The sequence below is a fragment of the Pleurodeles waltl genome, chromosome 11 (assembly GCF_031143425.1).
Source record: "Pleurodeles waltl isolate 20211129_DDA chromosome 11, aPleWal1.hap1.20221129, whole genome shotgun sequence".
NCBI classification, from domain to species: Eukaryota; Metazoa; Chordata; class Amphibia; order Caudata; family Salamandridae; genus Pleurodeles; species Pleurodeles waltl.
Window position 1 is genome coordinate 738,919,966 of NC_090450.1, and position 19,841 is coordinate 738,939,806.

At 44.7% G+C, this 19,841-nt stretch overlaps 1 protein-coding gene across 1 annotated transcript in view; it reads right to left on the minus strand.

Moving 5' to 3' along the window:
- The window catches only part of LOC138266081 (trichohyalin-like), a 475,778-nt gene that overhangs the window by 284,246 nt on the left and 171,691 nt on the right, over positions 1-19,841 (minus strand). Inside the window, exon 13 of the mRNA XM_069214443.1 lies at positions 14,846-14,981. Coding sequence (XP_069070544.1) covers positions 14,846-14,981 — 136 coding nt within the window. The remainder of the gene's footprint in view (positions 1-14,845; positions 14,982-19,841) is intronic.

The following is a 19,841-nucleotide window of genomic DNA, read 5'->3' on the forward strand; positions in this document are numbered from 1 at the left end:
ACGACACTCTCCAGGCCAAGTCTGGAGGTGCGTGGATGATTTGGGCAGTATTCATTTATCTTTCTCACAACTCAGGGCAAGAGATGCAGGGGTGGGAAGGTGTACATTATTCCTGTATGCCATTTCAGCCAGAATGCACTTCCTAATGAGTGTGCATTCTTGCCGGTAGTGAAATGATTCAGGCAATGTTCTCCACAAATTAAAGAGAGACCCTGAGCCCCCTTGGGATGTAGACACCACTCGTGATCTGCCAGACACTGCCTGTTCGGTTTGTTTGCTCTGGCATTTAGGGACCCAGCTGGGTGGTTCGTGAACACGAAAATGCACTGGCGCCTCTACCACTGCCAGAGGCACAGATGTGCCGTCAGACATGGTTGGCAAGAAGGATGCACAAGGCTAAAAGGCCAAGAAGCCTCAGTGTTGCTCTCACTGTGGATCCAGGACAGAGCCTGAAACATGGATCATACCTTGCATATATTGGACTTGCAGTAGGGAGAAAGCCCTGAACTCCACTGTGCCCAGGATTGCCCCAATAAATGGAAGCCTCTGTGAAGGTCTTTGGCACGTTGATAGTGAACCTGAACAATATTAAGAGGTTCATCATCATCGGGAGGTGGCACACTACTGACTGCGTCAAGCCTCCTTCAACAGTGAATCATCCGGTTACAGGAATACTGGTATCCCAAGCATCCAAAGATGGACAGAGACCACAGCCTTCACTTTCATGAACACCAGAGGAGCGTTGGCAGGGCAGAAAGGGAGCACAGTAAACAAATTGCTCCTGGTTTACTTTAAGCCACAGGTAACATCTTTTAGATTGCAGGAAAGGTGTATGAATAAAAGCATCCTTCAGATCCAAGGACACCATCAAGTCACCTGGATTCCAGAACAGAAAGGATCTGGTCAAACATGAGAATTTTAAATGTATCATTCCGGAGGAAGGCATTTATTATCCAAAGACCAGAAAAGACCTGAGGCCCTTGTCCTCCTTTGCAAAGAGTAAATAACAAGAGGAACACCCCTCTGCCCCCCCTTCTGTGTCCAACATACTCCTGATGCTACTGTTGGAAAGCAATAGCACACACCAGGCCACACATTTATCAGCCCAGAGCAGATATGATCTAGGCCAACATGAGAATTTTGAATGTATCCTTCCAGGGGAAGGCATTCAGAAGGTAAAGATCCAGAATAGGCCTAAGGCCCTCGTCCTCCTTCTGAAAGAGTAAACAGTGAGATAAACACCCTCCCTCCCATTTATGAGTTTAGCACACTCCTCAGGGTACTTTTAGAGAGTAACAGGCACACCGCCTTCACACAGATTGAACAGGTACTCATCTGAAATTCGTTCTCACTTGGAAGAACAGTGGGCAGGAAGGATTGAAAAGGCAGGGCATAGTCATCAATAAGACCTTTCTGTTCCAATAAGAACAGTCCAGCCTCAACTGTTCGGCCTGGTTCTCCCTGAACCAAAACACAAACAACCTAAGACCGGTTTTCCACTGACTGCAGGCACTTCAGTCAGATGATCCTAGGTTCCAGTGGCCCAGCGAACACAGACTCAAGTCTGGGTCACACCCATTGTACTAAGGGCATTGCAGTTAAGTACACAAAAATGTGATGGGTCAAATGCTTTAATTAATCGCAGTCACTGGTAATTGTTCAGGGCCACCTCCCAGTCCACTGTTATTTTGCAAACTGGGCCACTTCAATCCATGGCGTCAAAAGGACTAGGGTGCTTTCTGGTTGGGAAGGCTATCTCTGTCTGTACAGAAGCCCTCTGGAATAGAACTTAAACTTTCAGAATTCATGCAGAAACTGTTTGGCAGGAGTTAAAACAGCCCCAAAAAAGCCATAGTGCTGCTATGCATTCCAACACAGTGCGTTGTCTCACTGAAAAGGCAATATCATCAAACAGCATATCCATTAGGGATGCCTAAGCATCGTCCGAAAATCCTGTCGTTGAATCGCCTGTCTGCTAACCCCGGTGCCATTTGCCTTTCCCAGGCAATCTACAGAGTCCAGACCTGCATGGGTAACCTATTTGACCGCATCCTGACACAAATGATACATGATGGACAAGAAGGCTGTACAGTCTTTTGAGACGGTCAGCAACATCTCGCTAGCCATGTCCCAATGGGCACGTGTGTAGTGGCCCGGTGGACAAACAGCATTTACGGACCACAGTGGTAGACTGACAGAGGAAAATGTGCTTGCCAAAATCAAAAATCCTCTTAGATTTCTTATCTGGAGGAGTGGACAGAAAGGAGTTCGGATTCACTTTACTGGCTGAGGACTTTCCAATAAAAGTCTCTGGGATGTTGTGCATAGAGAGAAAAATCCAGGTCGCTGTGTGCTGGTCTGTGATGTCTATTTATTGGCGTACAAGAACAAGTCTTAGACCAAATAGTTATTAAAATATCATCATCAAAGAGAACCGAGGGCTTAGTAGTCATTGGTCTAGGCTGCAAAATGTCTGTCAGAACATTAGTTTCAGTCTTGATGGAGGGCATGTGCCCTCTTAACCACTGGGAAGGAGGCACTCTCTTTTGGTGGTCCCAGTTGTGAGTCAACTTATGTCTCAGGTGAGGTACCAAGCCCATGGGTGTTCTGTAAATTAATGTTTAAGACACTGTCTGTGTAATGAAGGAGGAGCAAGCCATCCCCATTAGCAGCATCATCATCATCATCATCAACATCATGGGATGGCCTCAGCTCTGCGATAGGATCAGATTTGGTACCAAAAAGATAACAGAGCCTTAGCTGGTAGGTGTGACGTGGCAGAGGCACTGGGTTAGAATCTGGCTGCATGGTGACCAGTTGTAATTTTGTAGTGCAACATCAGTCGGGCTTGAGCTGAAGTCAGTTAGTTCAGGGTTCAACACTGGTGTCAGCACTGGGTCATTCCAGGGCCAGTGGCATCAGTAACAGCATCAGGATAGCAGGGACGGACGTTGATCTCTGGGCTGAAAATATCTGTACCAGAATTAGCATGGGCTTGATAATGGGACAGATGGCATGGCGGATAGATCCATCAGCGGTAACCCCAGTGGAGGTCCATGTGGTTCCACAGAGCCTAAAGGCGCATCCGATGGAGCTTGAAATTCACTGAAAATCTGAAGCATGGCCTCCATTAAGAACTGGTTCTGCTGTGGGTTGCAATGACAGTCTATGACCTTTGGGGAGCATTGGGCCCGATTGAGGAATCAATTCTGTGGTCCAAGACTTTGAGGAAGTGCAAATGACACTGTGATGCCCTTGTGTCTTCTTTTAGGATTCAGACAGATGGGGTGGGATATAGTTCTACTTTGCTTTTTTATGTTTATGGATGGACTTGCATTTTGACTTACCGGAGGACTTAGGGCCTGATTTGTATTTCAGCAAATGGGTTACTCTGTCACAACAGTGAATGATAGTCCATCCGCCAAAATATAAATCCCATTGTATCCTATGCGATTTATGTTTTGGAGGATGGGCTACCCATCACTATTGTGATGGAGTAACCCATCTGCCAAAATCTAAATCAGGCCCTTGGAGTACAAAGCTGAAAGGTTACAAGGGAGGTCTCGAGACCAGGACTGTGCCTACAACCTGAAGGGTGAACTGGACCTCCGCAAAGGCAGTGGCTTCTTCTTGTGCTCGTGACATACAACTTTTCCCCTTGTCTCACCTACTGCAAATTTCAGAGTCATGTCCTGGGTCCAGACACACCTTGCGTGGGCTCATGACAGTCATTTGGTTCCTGAAGTTGTGGCACAGATTGAAACCTGTTTTCTGTTAGGACATCATTCCCTAACACATAGAGAAATCATTAGAAGTCACTAGAAATTCAACAAAAAAAACAGGAGCAATGCTCTGGATCCACATCAGCTAATTACAACTGATATCAGCGCACAGGGGTGGCACTTATGTGCAGCTCTGCTATTTCACTTCCAAGGGGTGTGTGGAGTCAGCACAGAGGTGCATGATGAAACTTAGTGGTTTGCTTGTGAAAAGCTATGACAACGTTTTAGGATCCTGTCTGGCACTCGGGGAGTATTCTAAGGTGAGGAATCTGCAGTTAGAGGTATACATCAGAAGGCATAGGTCAGAGGACAGAGGACAGAGATAAAGAAAATGTGTGTGAGCAGGCAAGATTGTGGGCAAAGGGAATAGTTGTTTTAAACCATCATGAATGACCCAACTTTAAACAAGCACTGACTGAGTCAATGGGTCTGGCTGTTTCATAGATGAAAGTCCTTCTTTAATGACTGTAAACTTTGTGTGGGTGGGCAAGAAGGTGAATCTGAGAATTATTAATGGTTGAAAGGGTAAATGCATGGGTGGATGAATGCATGTCTCAATGAATGAGTCTTTAACAGATGAGTGAGTGCATGCATGATTGTAAGAGTTGGTGTATGAATTAATGAATGGCTGATTAAGTGGGCACCAGGGTGGGCTGCTGCATGAGTAGGTGAGTGCATTAATGGATTAGTAAGTGGATTGAGCCTTACAACAATCGTCAGTCTTAGCCATCAGTGATTGTAAAGTTATGAAAATTTAAGAATTTTGCACCACATCCACCAATGCAAGTAACCTCATAATCACCCTTGGCACACATTTCTAACCAAAGATTAGGACTGATGCTTTGCAATCCCCATCAAGGAATAAAGGAACCTGCTGTGAACTCTCAAGGTTTTTTAAAGTATAACGGGATGTAAGCTCTCTCCCTAAGTGTGAAAAGGGACAATTGCTAGTAAAGTGACCACTTTTACTTTTGTCTTGGCAATACATTTTTTGAGGCACCATGGACGCAAAAATGGTACTCCTTTCACTTTTCATTGCTTTCTTTGCCACCAGAAGGGATCTTTAGTACCCTTCCCTTCCCTGTGCAGAAACATGCGGCTCTTTTTGACAATATAGATTATCTACACATGGAGAAGAGCTAGCTGTTCATATTAGTAAAACCACTGGCTGGGGTAACCGTTCTGTAGAGAACTGAGTGAATCAGAAGCCTAAGACTATACTCTCCAGCACCAAAGCATGTGAAGTGATTTCCTCACAGTTTGGATCAAAATCACACACTTTGCTTCCAACCGGCGTGCACTACAGGAGTGGCTCTGAAATCTATCTTGCTTAAAATGTTTTGCCCATTTGTTGGAAGGTGAGAACTGTTGCCTCTATGATGGATGTGGTTCAATAGGATACATGCCTAAAGAGGGCATGAACCCACTGGAAGGATGCGTAGCTGGCCCTCCAAAGGGCATCTGGTAGGCAGAGACAGCATTCATCATCATCATCCTCCATGTCATACTTGTAGGAGCAGCAAGGTTCTACTTCCCTAGGATCCACCGTATCGTGGCCAAAAAGAGACTGCCAACAAATCCATGGGGCAGTAATAGCTCCATCTGCTTCAACTCTCTGTGTCAAACTGTTGAGTACTGAGCTTCCTAACACTGAAAATTCCAGGACTGAAAATGCTACAAGGAAAGGTGCCAATGCAAGCCTTGTCACCAAACACTACCACCAGAAGAAGAGGTAGAATGGGATGACGTTTACACCTGGAAGAGCATAAAGGTCACCCAAAGCAGAAGGAAAAAAAGATAAATGAGAAAGTCTACTAAACAGATTTAAGCAAAAAGATTGAATAATACGGCTTGGCCCTAACCTGAAAGTTAATACAGTAAAGCAAGTAAAAAAATGCACCTACCTCAGAGTCAAAGCTTTACACATTTCTGAAATGGGCACATTTCTAATGAAAGAAGTAGTGGCTGCTTTCCACTGTACAGTGCACTCTCATGCTTCACAGGAGGGACCTGCTAACGTAGTTATATAAAACAGTACTCCCCTTGGGAACGGATTCCATTAAAGATGAAAAAGCAGTGCAGGCACAGCAATAGTTTATGGAGATCTACTTTGAGTTATGGAAAGCTTTTTGTTCCAGTCCTACCCATCAGAGGGCTTCCTTGTAGGAAGCATGCCCATTATTTATGACGTAGGCGAGCAAATCCATGTTACAAAGAGAATATTTAGACGTGTAGGTAGAATTTGGTAAAAAGGCCCATAATGATACTGTCTGACTGAAACTGAGGTCACAACGTACCTTTGACAAAAAACATGTGTGCACCCTTAGAGAAACTGGACTATGATGGAAAATAGTATAGGGCTGCATAGACACTAGATCTCACTCATACATTTCACTGATGCTATGGCCCCCAAATGTAACTTTCCAGAAGGAAACTGCTAACCAGATTTGGTCAAATAAGAGTTGAATTCATGGAGTCAGGCTAAATTACTCCTCTCGAGTAGTCTATGACAACAAGGCTTTATGTATGATGGATCCTGAAACCTCTGACGCCAAAGGAATATAGGGTCTTCATATCAAGAGCCTTGCAACTATAGATGATGCTGAGAATCCTGAAGGAGCTCTCAATGTCATTAGGTATCTTGATGTTGAGTAGTGCTTACAAGTCAAATGACCTAAGGGCCTGGCATTCAGCTGCATCTCAGTGCCAAGTGGATAACCATGGACGTATGCATAAATGATAGAAACAACATAAATCCTGCCAAGGGCCTCTGTGGGCCCCTAAAATTCCAAGGCACATAAAAGATCTTGCTGAACACTTCAGCTGGTTTGGCACCCTGGAATCAAAGCAATTTTCAAGAATGCTCCACTTAGGCCACAGAAGAGCTTCTATCTTGTGGCCTAAGTGGAGGTCCACCTCTCCCACACTGGCCATTCACCCAATGAGGTAGCACTTACTAACTAACCAGTAGAAAGCGCTCCTTCTTACACCCACTCTCACACCCACATAGACACTCTCACTGCTATTCACACCCAGAGACACCCTCTCACACCTATTCTCATACCCAGAGAGACAGGCTCTGCAGCCAACTCATGCCGCACACGGCCAAAGGCTGTGCACAGCGTGGGGTTGGGTGGTAGGGGGGTTGGCCGAATGCACTGGCCCCAGGCCAGACCCAATGGCCAACCCCTGCCGCTCACAGCCAAAGGCTGTGTGTGGCGGTGGTTGGATCAATGTATAGCAAGGAATGGTTTCTTACCTGTAACTCCAGTTCTCTCGTAGGGGTATTTCCATGATAGTCATAAGCATTGAATAGTTCCGCGCGCCTGCGGGGACCCCGGAGCACTGATGTGAAGTATATTCTTAAGTGCAAACACCAGCCGTTTAAAGAAAAGGTCTGTCAAAAAACACTTAAGAATAACATTGTGCAGCCTATGTGAACAGCTACACAGGCCAAATTGTTGAAAAGAAAATCAATAGTAGTGTAAATTCATGTTCAAACACCTATTTATTCTAGAAATGTAATAACAAATACATTCTCATACTTTATTTACACCTCTGATGAGAATAAAACAATGCAGGGCAGTGTAGCCCATAGGCTGCCATTATACAGAATGTAAATAGAGCTGTGCCTTTAAGAAAAGTAAAGTCTTCCTGTTTCCCATCATGCACAGCAAAAGGCAGTTGCCTCAGTTCTTTTTTGGAGGCTATTACCTGACATGAAGAAAAAACAAAACATTTGTTGGAGTACCCACCTCCATAATATTCATGTTCTATGTCAACTCCACCGGGGAGGAGGGAGGGTTGCTTATGACTATCATGGAAATACCCCTACGAGAGAACTGGAGTTACAGGTAAGAAACCATTCCTTCTCTCGTAGGGGATTTCCATGTATAGTCATAAGCATTGAATAGAGTAGCAAGCCCATCCCCATAGCCGCGGTGGAGTCGATATAAGAATACTGAGAAAAACATGAATCATGCAAACAAATTCTTGAGCAAAGCCTGTCCAACCTGAGCATCTGCCCTAGCGTCTGTATCAAGGCAGTAATGCTTAGTAAAGGTATGGACCGACCTCCAAGTGGCAGCCTTGCATATTTCTGCCAAAGGGACATTTCTCATCAAGGCTACAGTAGCTGCTTTCCCTCTGGTCGAGTGGGCTTTTGGTCTACCACCAAGGGATTTGTTTGCTAACTGATAACATAACATTATACATGAAACAATCCACCTGGATAAAGATTGTTTAGATGTGCCCAAACCTGTTCTGATTGGGCCATAGTTAATAAAAAGCTGTTGTGATTTTCGTAAGCTTTTTGTCCTGTCCAAGTAAAATTTCAATACTCTCTTTACATCCAGAGAGTGCAGAGTTCTCTCAGCAGGAGTAGCTGGATTCTGAAAGAAAGTCGGTAATGAAATTGTTTGGTTCACATGGAAGTCGGAGACTACCTTAGGTAGAAATTTTGGATGAGTTCTCATTACCACTTTTGCAGAATGAAAAACCGTGTAGGGTTCCTGAGCGCAAAGGGCCTGGATTTCGCTGACCCTACGCGCTGAAGTGATTGCCACCAGAAAAGCAGCTTTCCATGTGAGATGCTGCAGCGATGCCTTGTGTATCGGCTCGAATGGCGGCAGCATCAGACGTGATAAGACAACGTTCAGTTCCCATGGAGGAGAAGGCTTTCTAATGGGAGGAAAAACCTTTTTTAAACCCTCTAGGAAATCCTTAATAATCGGAATCCGAAAAAAGGAAGTTTGTGAAGGACTCTTTCTGTATGCTGTTATCGCCGCCAAGTGAACTTTTATTGACGACAGTTGTAAGCCCGATTTTGCCAAACTTAACAAGTATGGTAAGATAGATTGTTCTCCACAAGAAACCGGGTCAATGTTGTTGTGTAAACACCAAATGCAGAATCTCTTCCACTTGCTTGCATAGGCTGATCGTGTGGAAGGGCGTTTTGCTTCCCTCAGAATTTCCATACAGTCCTGAGGTAAGTTCAAATGTCCATATTGCACTAGCTCAGGAGCCATGCTGCCAAACTCAACGATGAGGGGTTGGGATGAGATATCTGCCCTCTGAACTTCGTGAGAAGGTCCGGGCGATATGGTAGCCTGATGTGTGGTTTGAGTGACCGGTGAAGAAGGTCTGGGAACCACCACTGGCGTGGCCACTCCGGAGCAATTAGGATCATTTTGGTCTGAGCATTGGACAGCTTCTGGAGAACTGCCGGAATCAGGGGAAGCGGTGGAAAGGCGTAAAGAAATGCCCCTGACCAGCTTATCCATAGGGCATTCCCCAGTGTCCCTGGATGGTAATATCTGGAGGCGAAGTTTTGGCATTTTTTGTTTTCTGGGGTTGCGAATAGGTCTGTAGAAGGGGAACCCCAGAGTGCGAAAATGGAATGAACGACGTCGTCGTGTAGTACCCATTCGTGGTTCTCGCTTATTACCCGACTGAGGGCATCCGCTTGAACATTCTGGATGCCGGGCAGGTGAGTTGCCACTAGCGACAGGTTCCTGGCTAGAAGCCAATGCCAGATTGTCTGGGCCTCTCTGGATAAAATTCTGGACCTGGTGCCTCCTTGTTTGTTCACGTAGTACATAGTGGCCACGTTGTCTGTCTGAAGAAGGAGAGTTTCCGTTCTCAGAGAGGGAAGGAAGGCTTTGAGCGCAAGGTGGACTGCGCGAAGTTCCAGCAGGTTGATGTGATAGAGACTCTCTTTCTGTGACCACTCGCCTTGGACTCGAAGATGTTCCATGTGCGCCCCCCATCCGAGCAGTGACGCATCTGTTACGATGGTTTGAGATGGAGGTCGTTGTTGGAACGGAATCCCCACCAAGAGATTGCTGGGCAAACACCACCACTTGAGGGATTGTAGGGTGTGAGGAGACAGCAGGACTTTGTTCTCCCAATCGTCCCTCAGTTGACACCACTGATCCTCTAGATTTTCCTGCAATGGTCTCATATGGAGACGAGCATTGGGAACCAGATGGATACAAGACGCCATCGAGCCCAGTAGAGAAGCTATTATTCTTGCAGTGGCTTGAGGTCTTTCCTGCAGTTGTTTGCACTTTTGGAGAATCGATAACCGTCGTTCCTCCGAAGGAAACACCTTTCCTAGCTTGGTATCTACAATGGCCCCTAAGTAATGCAACCTCTGAACAGGTGTTGCTGTTGATTTCAGAAGATTGACTTGAAGACCAAGTTTTTGTAGCAGTTGTAGAGTCCATTCGAAATGCTGCTGTGCCTCGAGATAGCTGGAGGCCTTTATGAGCCAATCGTCTAGATAGGGATAGACGAATATTCGCTGTTTCCTCAAGTGGGCGGCTACTACCGCCATGCATTTGGAAAAAGTCATTGGCGCTGATTTTAGGCCGAACGGTAGAACTGCAAATTGGTAATGGCGTTTTCCGACAGTGAACCTTAGGAATTTTCGATGTTTCTTGGCTACTGGGATATGGAAGTAAGCGTCGCAAAGATCTATCGCACATAGCCAGTCGCCCTGACGTAAATGTGGGTAAATTTGGTGTAAGGCTAACATCCTGAATTTTTCTTTGCGAATCCATTTGTTTGCTGTCCTCAGATCTAAGATGGGACGAAACTCTTGTTTGTCTTTTTTCTGTACAAGGAAATATCTCGAATAAATCCCCTTCCCATGTTGGCTGATGGGAACGGGTTCTATGGCTCTTTTTTGCAATAGGATATTGACCTCTAACTGCAGAGCTTCGAGATGGTGGTTGGCTGTTTTGGGTGGAACAGATGGTGGAGAACTGGTGAATCTGAGAGCGTAACCATGTCTCACAATATTCAATACCCAGGCGTCTGTTGTGATGCGTAGCCACTCGTCTAGATGATTTGAGATACTTCCCCCTACCGGAGTGGGTAACGGAGGAGGGGGAAGCAAAGATTCAGGGCCTAGACGTGGGAGTTTGTCGAGGTGTCTGGGTCTGAGGTGTTGAACGACCCCTTGTCGACTTTCTGGAGAAGCCCCTCTGATGCTGCTGCTGCTGCTGTTGCTGAGGGCGTGAAGACGACCAATGTGGAGCCTGATACCTGTGGGTGAACAGTCTTCTTTGATATGGGCGGAATCCCTTTCGCTGTTCTTTAGGTCGCTCTATGCCTACCGCTTTTAAGGTATCCAGTTCCGACTTCATTCTGGCCATCTCATCATCGGCATGAGAGCCGAATAAAGTGGAGCCTGAGAAAGGCAGGTTCTGTATCCTCTGCTGTGCTTCGGGTTTAAGCGATGTAAGCCGCAGCCATGCATGTCTCCTGAGCGCTATACCATGAGCATAGTTATGTGCGGATAGAGTTGAAGCATCTGCCGCAGCACTTATGATCTGGTTAGAAACCATTGCTCCCTCGCTCACGACCTCTAGGAAATCTTCCCTTTTGTCCCTAGGGAGATGCTCTGAGAACTGTAGTATAGAGTCCCAGAGGGATCGATCATATCTCCCTAATAAAGCAGTGGCACTGGCTGCTTTCATGGTGATAGATGCCGTCGAGCATACTTTTCTTCCTGCAGCATCGATCTTTCTGCTTTCTTTGTCTGGGGGAGCAGAGGAAGACGGTGACGTCGAATGCGATTTCTTCGCTGCCACTATAACTACCGAGTCTGGTACTGGGTCCGACCTCAAGAATAGAGGATCTTGCTCTGGTGGACGGTACTTTTTAATGAGTCTGGAAGGAGCAGACTTTGTTGTAGCCGGCGTGAGAAAAATGTCCATTGCCGGTTCAATAAGACCCGGAACCAGTGGAAGTAAAGGTCGTGAAGATGTCCTTTGATGCAAGGTCTCAAAGATTACTGATGTCGATTGGGCTGGAGCTGCTAGCGGGATATTCAGCTTGGTTGCCCCTCTCACTAAGACCTCCTGAAATGTGTTGACATCATCTATGGGAGACACTCTTGGGGATGGTGAGTCTGATAAGGTTGGAGAGTAGTCTCGTGTGGACGATGAAGAATGTCCATGATGTGATTGACGACGGTGCCTTGAGGTAGATGTACGCCTCGAGGAATAACCAGAACGCCCTGCAGATCGCGTTGGAGTCCTCGGAACAGGTTCTGGAGGAGGCGCCGGAAGAGGAGCCGTAGGTGTTACCGGCGTCTGTGGTAAAGGCGACTGCCTTTGTGAGAGCTGTGGTGATGCTGGAAGTAGGATAAGCGAGGCCGAGGATTCTGAGGTTGTATAAACCCTTCTAGGCCTCTTAGATGGTCTTCTCGACGTCGAAGCACTCCTCGACGTCGAACTGCGGTGACGCCGAGTGCCTCTAGACGTCGACTCGTCTCGCCGCTGAGAACCTCTCGACGACGAACCTCGACGTCGGTGCAGTGACGGTGAACGCCTCCGACGGCGAACACTCTCTCTCGACGGCGATCTCCCTCGCCGTGTCGACGGCGAGCCCGACTCGGATCTCCTTGGCGTGGACTGTGTTCGCCGTGTCGACGGCGACCCAGATCCTCTCGACGTCGGGTGTCTTCGCCGCCTCGACGGCGAAATAGCTGTCGACGGCGAACGATGTAGTTTTCTCGCCGGCGAAGCACTCCTCGACGGCGAACATGTTGGCGCCGTTCCCTGCTTCGACGTCGACGCTCTCGACGTCGTCGGAGATCTATGTCGTTTTTCAGCAGGTCTGGAAGGAGTCATGGAGGAAACAGGTTGAGCCCTGGTAGAAGTCTGACCTTCTCCTCGCTCTGTAGTGGAATGGCCACTTTTTCTCCTGTCCTCTTTCGCCTGGAGTCGGATCTTCTCTCTGTCACGAAGGGTTCTTCTAGAGAAGGTTTTACAGATGTCACACGACTCCGGTTTGTGGCTGGATGGAAGACAAATTATACAGACCCTATGTGAATCTGTTTTAGCCTTCTTTCTTCCACAAGAAGGACATTTATCAAAAAGTGAAGGCATTTCTAACTAGAAAAACCTCAAAATTCTGTCAGAATTTAACAGAAATCAGTAGAAAATGATCACTCAAAGGTAAAAACGTCGAGTGAAAATGAAATTCAGAAGATATTTCAATGAATTTCTGTCACAAAAGCTTTTGTGAGGTAGAGCTCAATGCTTCAGGGTCCTGTCAGCAGGAGCCGGAAAAAAGAACTGAGGCAACTGCCTTTTGCTGTGCATGATGGGAAACAGGAAGACTTTACTTTTCTTAAAGGCACAGCTCTATTTACATTCTGTATAATGGCAGCCTATGGGCTACACTGCCCTGCATTGTTTTATTCACATCAGAGGTGTAAATAAAGTATGAGAATGTATTTGTTATTACATTTCTAGAATAAATAGGTGTTTGAACATGAATTTACACTACTATTGATTTTCTTTTCAACAATTTGGCCTGTGTAGCTGTTCACATAGGCTGCACAATGTTATTCTTAAGTGTTTTTTGACAGACCTTTTCTTTAAACGGCTGGTGTTTGCACTTAAGAATATACTTCACATCAGTGCTCCGGGGTCCCCGCAGGCGCGCGGAACTATTCAATGCTTATGACTATACATGGAAATCCCCTACGAGAGAATGAAAATTACTTTACATGGACGTGATAGTTAGGAAGTAACATTTTAAAAAACCTTAGAAATTCACCCAAAAAAACCCAAAGGTTACAGGGATGTTATAACTAGTTTCTGAATTTACTCACACAAAATCAGTCAAATTCAGCAGTTATAGTTGGAGTTATTTCAATTAAATATAACTCGCAGCCTGAGGTAACTATAACTTGTGCCCTTGCCATGCACTGCTAATTACCCTACATATTGTAACACTAATTACATCTTTGATAACATCATCAATGATATCACTATAATATTTGCAATAAAACATTCGAGGAAATCTGCACAGCGGGGGCGCAAGTTATAGTTACCTTAGGATGCAATTTATAGTTACTTGAAATAACTAAATATAACTGCAGAATCTGTCTGGTTTTGTGCGGGTAAATTCAGAACCTAACTATAACATCCCTGTAACCTTGTTTTTTTAAGTGTATGTATATATATATATATATATATATATACACACACACACACACGCACGTATATATAATAAAAAGCAAACCCTTTTCACAATTTGATTTTGTGGTACCCATTATTATATGTTTGTTTTCATTGTTTAATTGAATATAGGTTGGAGCTGGATACCAACTGACCTCAAAGTATGCATACATTACCCCTTCAGGAACCTACTGTTCTAAGATTAGGTTTATACCGAGTTTCCTGGGGTAATATTGAGTAGCTCTAGTGAGTGTAGTATTCTAAGCTAACATACAGCATAGCATGAATCAGTGAAGAGGTATAGAGCAGTCTAGAAGCATAGCAAAACGCAGGCAGTCAATCTGGCACAGTGAGGAGATTAATGCTATTCTACAGCAGAACTGATCGAGTTCAGACTTCTTTTCTATCCTGTAGCAGTGGCAGCTACCTTGAAGAGATTTGTGATGTCTTAAACCAGAGCCACATGTAGTTTAGAGATCTATTCTACCCAATAGCACAGCATACAACATTGAAGAAACCTGTGACAGTCTCCATCACAGCCTGATAGAGTTTAGAAACCTATCCAACAGCCAAGCCTGACACACTGAAGTGATCAATGATATCCTTCATCAGAGCCTGATACACTATGTGATTCTATGGCAGAACCTGCCACAGTGAAGGAATTACAGCATAACTTGGTACAAGGAAAAGATCCATGCTAGCCTACATCAAAGCCTGATACAGTGAAAAAAACTGGATCTATAGGCAAACCCATCACAGTGAAAACACCCATGCTCTCTTGCAGCTGAGCCATACAGCACATCCATTCTGTCGCACAGCTGAGCCTGATAAAGTGGAAAAAACTATTCTATCCAACAGCAGGACCTGTATAGTGAAGAGATCCATGCTTTCCTACACCACATCTCAATTAAGAGAAGAGATTTATGAAGCAGATCCTGAAGCAGAGAGAGATACAGTAATGTGATCCATGCCATCCTGTAGCAGAGGCTGATATTGTGAAGAGGGGTATGTCAGGTATTCTACCAAGAATGCCCGATACTAGCATACTGTTCCATTTCTCCATCAGTCTGATTTGGGGTTTACCTCACTCTGGAACACGGTGAGCTGGCTGTTGCGAGCACTGGAGCATTGCCTTCTTATGGCACTGAGCTCCTGCTCAAGTTCTTGCAGTTCCTTCAGGCTTGACTCTCGTTTGAACTCCAACAGTGCTAGTTCCGTTCTGCAATCAGAGAAAACAAATAGTAAAAAACTACATGATTCACGGTTATGCAATTATTTCTCTTCTCGTAACAGACCTCTTCCTGTCACTCTTCTTTTGACTTGCACTACCCACTTACAATACACACAGCTATAGCAATAAATGTATCCCCGAGAAAACATTGGTACACTTTAGCTGCCAGCCCAGATGTCTTGCTAAAACTATGTGTATACAGTCTTTAGCTCGCTTACGTCATAAATGAAGGGTTGGCTTCCTACAAGTAAGCCCTCTGATGGGTAAAGACTTCAAATGAAACCCAATCACTGACGGAAGTAAGCTACTCTTGCAGGGCTTGGAAGTAAGCTACTCTCACAGGGCTAAGATGGAAGGACTGGACACCATATGGCTTTGATACCAGGTGAAGGCACATTAGGCATTGACTAGGCAAAGTGCAATCACTAATGAAACTACATTCTCGAGTCATTGGTGTCTAGGCCCAAGCGGATAACAAATTTGCCCGCATCTCAGCCACCTTAATGGTTTGGCCAAGGAAGACCAAAAGTCTTCTGGGACCATGGGTAGGATCTCACCAAGCATGTCCCAGAGTGCACAGGTGTAACGTCATAGAAGGTAGTTGGCCCTGACCAACCTCAAGACAAGACAGGCCGAGGACAACATTATTTTGCCTAAAGTGTCCATAAGTTTGGACACTGTCCAGACGAGTAGTCAGAAAGGCATTAGGATTCACTCTGCTGGTGGACACCTGCACCACCTCTCAGGAGAGCGATGCTGGGTAAAAAACTCCAGGTCGCTTGCCACTGGTCCGTGGTGACGTGCAACCTGGCGGATGACTGACGAGTCAGAATATGGCTTTGCCCAGGTGCCCTTGAAAGTACTAGTGAGAGTTTCTTTGAGGGGTAGGATAGGTTCTGTTGGTGCTGGCCAGGCTGAAGAACCGTAGTAAGGATAAGTTTTTACCTTCATAGTGGAGAGGTGGAGGTCAGGGACTTCAGCAGTCGTCCTAATGACTGTCCCAAAAATGTAGTTTCCTTCATGTTGGTCCGTGGTGGGGAACCAAATCAGCACTGGATGGGGTATCAAACGCACTGCATCTTGTAAATCCATGTACCAGTTATGCTTATTATTATGGAGACAAACAAACTTTTCGTCATTGCCTTCATTGTTGACTCCATATGGCTGACTCTGGTCGGAGTTCGAACTAAAAGCTGGTGCAATGTCTGCGTGAGATGTGTAATAATAGACTAGTGTCAGAGTCTGAAGGACGAAAATTGACTAAACTGCATCAGAAAATGGGTATAGCCACAGTCTAGGTTGGACCTAATTCGGCTAGGATTCGGATCACCTCCTGAGCTGGCAGACTGGCTGCCAGCGTTGAAGTCTACAGGACCCGCAGCCAAGCAAAGGACAATGTTCTCCTTGAAACTGGTCAGTGCTTGACTGAAAACTACTTTCTGAAGCATTACACTACAAGCTCATTTATGATTAAAGACAACATTAAGTTTCATAGGATCGTGTGCCACAGGACATTCAAGTGCACAAAAAGGTACGAGTGACTATTAAAAGCATCTAATATGGCACTATCGTCACATGCAAATAATATTTTGTTCGACAGTTTTGATCCTATACATTGCATGCTATTTCAAAAAACATCTGCTATAATTCTAAAATCTATTATGAAAGTTGACCGTTACTTAAATTCAGACTGTGGACTTCCTTTTTTCTTTGAACAGACTCTTCCACCCTTTCCATGCCTCCTCTCTGAGCACGACTGAGTCACAAGCATGTTTGCCTTTGTAAGGAGTCGCCCATCAATGTAGTGTACCAATGGAGGAGGACACTATGCAGATAGTTCAAACCCTTACCGGTTTACAGGGGTTATAAGTAATAATCCCAAATGTTCTCTTTTGTGGTAGCATGGGCGAGCAGTTTAGGATTATCAGAGGGTAGTGCTAAGCATTTGTTCAACACAGAGTCAGTAAATGAGACACACACAAGCTTGAGATGTTTCAACACCAGAAAAACATCAAAGGATTTAGGTACTGTTGCTGGACATCGATTTGGCAAGTAAGTAGCAGTTTTACTTAAATGCACTTTTATGAGGTAAAGACATAAAGAACGAGTTACTTACCTTCGGTAACGACTTTTCTGGTGGATACATTAGCTACCTGTGGATTCCTCACCTAATGAATACTCCCATGGCGCCAGCATTCAACGGAAATCTTCTTCCTAGCTTCTGCACGTCGACGAGGACGTCACATTAGCTCACGCGACGCCGTCATACAGGCAATAAGAGTTCCTCGCCGACGTCAGTACCAACATTTTTTACGTGCATGAGAACAATAACCCAATGCAATGAAAGAGCAAGGCAACATCCCATAACATTGTAAATCACACAACATTGCAATAAAATGGCTATAGATTTAATATAACTCTATTTTTTTTAAACAAATATATACTAATTATGTATATACACAAAGATATATATATATATATATATATATATTGAAAATGTCACTTACCCAGTGTACATCTGTTCGTGGCATCAGTCGCTGAGATTCACATGGTATGCATGAGCTCGCCATCTGGTGTTGGGTCGGAGTGTTACAAGTTGTTTTTCTTCGAAGAAGTGTTTTCGAGTCACGGGACCGAGTGACTCCACCTTCTGTGCTCATTGCGCATGGGCGTCGACTCCATCTTCGATTGTTTTCCCCGCAGAGGGTGAGGTAGGAGTTGTACTATAGTAATAGTGCCCGCGCAATGAAAAATGTAAGTATGTACCTATTAAAGGATTAAGTAATATATACAAATGTACAAAATTGAAGGTAACTTCTGAACTGCTACAGGCTTCCGGGGAGGTGGGTGGGTCCATGTGAATCTCAGCGACTGATGCCACGAACAGATGTACACTGGGTAAGTGACATTTTCAGTTCGATGGCATCTGTCGCTGTAGATACACATGGTATGCATAGACTAGTAAGCAGTTAGTTCCCCATAAGCGGTGGTTTAGCCTGTAGGAGTAGAAGTTGTCTGAAATAGAGTTCTTAATACAGCTTGACCTACTGTAGCTTGTTGTGCGGATAGCACATCTATACAGTAGTGTTTGGTGAAAGTGTGAGGCGTAGACCAAGTGGCTGCCTTACATATTTCCTGCATTGGGATGTTTCCTAAAAAGGCCATTGAAGCACCTTTTTTCCTTGTTGAATGTGCCCTGGGAGTAATGGGCAGTTGTCTTTTTGCTTTAAGGTAGCAGATTTGGATGCATTTAACTATCCATCTGGCTATACCTTGTTTTGATATTGGGTTACCTGCATGAGGTTTTTGGAATGCAATAAATAGCTGTTTAGTTTTTCTGATGTTCTTTGTTCTGTCAATGTAGTACATTAATGCTCTTTTGACATCTAATGTATGTAGTGCTCTTTCAGCCACAGAATCTGGCTGTGGGAAAAATACTGGTAGTTCTACCGTTTGATTTAGATGGAATGGTGAAATAACTTTTGGTAAAAATTTTGGATTAGGTCGTAGGACGACCTTATTTTTATGTATTTGTATAAAAGGCTCTTGTGTTGTGAACGCTTGAATTTCACTTACTCTTCTTAGAGATGTAATGGCGATGAGAAAGGCAACTTTCCAGGTTAGGAATTGTATTCCGCAAGAGTGCATGGGTTCGAAAGGTGGGCCCATGAGTCTTGTTAGAACCACGTTTAGGTTCCATGAAGGAACAGGTGGTGTTCTTGGTGGTATAATTCTTTTAAGCCCTTCTATAAATGCTTTGATAACTGGTATCCTATACAAGGAAGTTGAATAGGTAGTTTGCAGGTATGCAGATATTGCTGCAAGGTGTATTTTAATAGAAGAGAAGGCTAGCTTTGCTTTTTGTAAATGGAGCAAGTAATTTACTATATGTTTTGGAGTTGCATCTAGCGGTTGTATCTGATTATGATGGCAGTACCAAACAAATCTTTTCCACTTACTTGCGTAGCAGTGTCTAGTGGATGGCCTTCTGGCCTGCTTTATGACTTCCATACACTCTTGGCTAAGTTGTAAGTGTCCGAATTCTAGGATTTCAGGAGCCAGATTGCTAGATTCAGCGATGCTGGGTCCGGGTGTCTGATCTGTTGGTTGTGTTGCGTTAACAGATCTGGTTTGTTGGGCAGTTTGATGTGTGGTACTACAGACAGATCTAGCAGTGTTGTGTACCAGGGTTGTCTTGCCCAAGTTGGTGCTATTAAAATGAGTTTGAGTTTGTTTTGACTCAATTTGTTTACTAGGTAAGGAAGGAGAGGGAGAGGAGGAAAAGCGTAAGCAAATATTCCTGACCAGTTCATCCATAGGGCATTGCCTTGGGATTGCTTGTGTGGGTATCTGGACGCGAAGTTTTGGCATTTTGCGTTCTCTTTTGTTGCAAATAAGTCTATTTGTGGTGTTCCCCAGAGTGTGAAGTAGGTGTACAGAATCTGTGGGTGGATTTCCCATTCGTGGACTTGCTGGTGATCTCGAGAGAGATTGTCTGCCAGCTGATTCTGGATCCCCGGAATAAACTGTGCTATTAGACCAATCTGATGGTGGATTGCCCACTTCCATATTTTTTGAGCTAACAAGCTTAACTGCGTTGAATGTGTTCCTCCTTGTTTGTTTAGATAATACATCGTTGTCATGTTGTCTGTTTTGACAAGGATGTATTTGTGGGTTATGATTGGTTGGAAAGCTTTTAGTGCTTGAAAAACTGCTAATAATTCTAGATGATTTATATGCAGTTTTGTTTGATGTATGTTCCATTGTCCTCTTATGTTGTGTTGATTGAGATGTGCTCCCCACCCTGTCATGGAAGCATCTGTTGTTATTACGTACTCTGGCACTGGG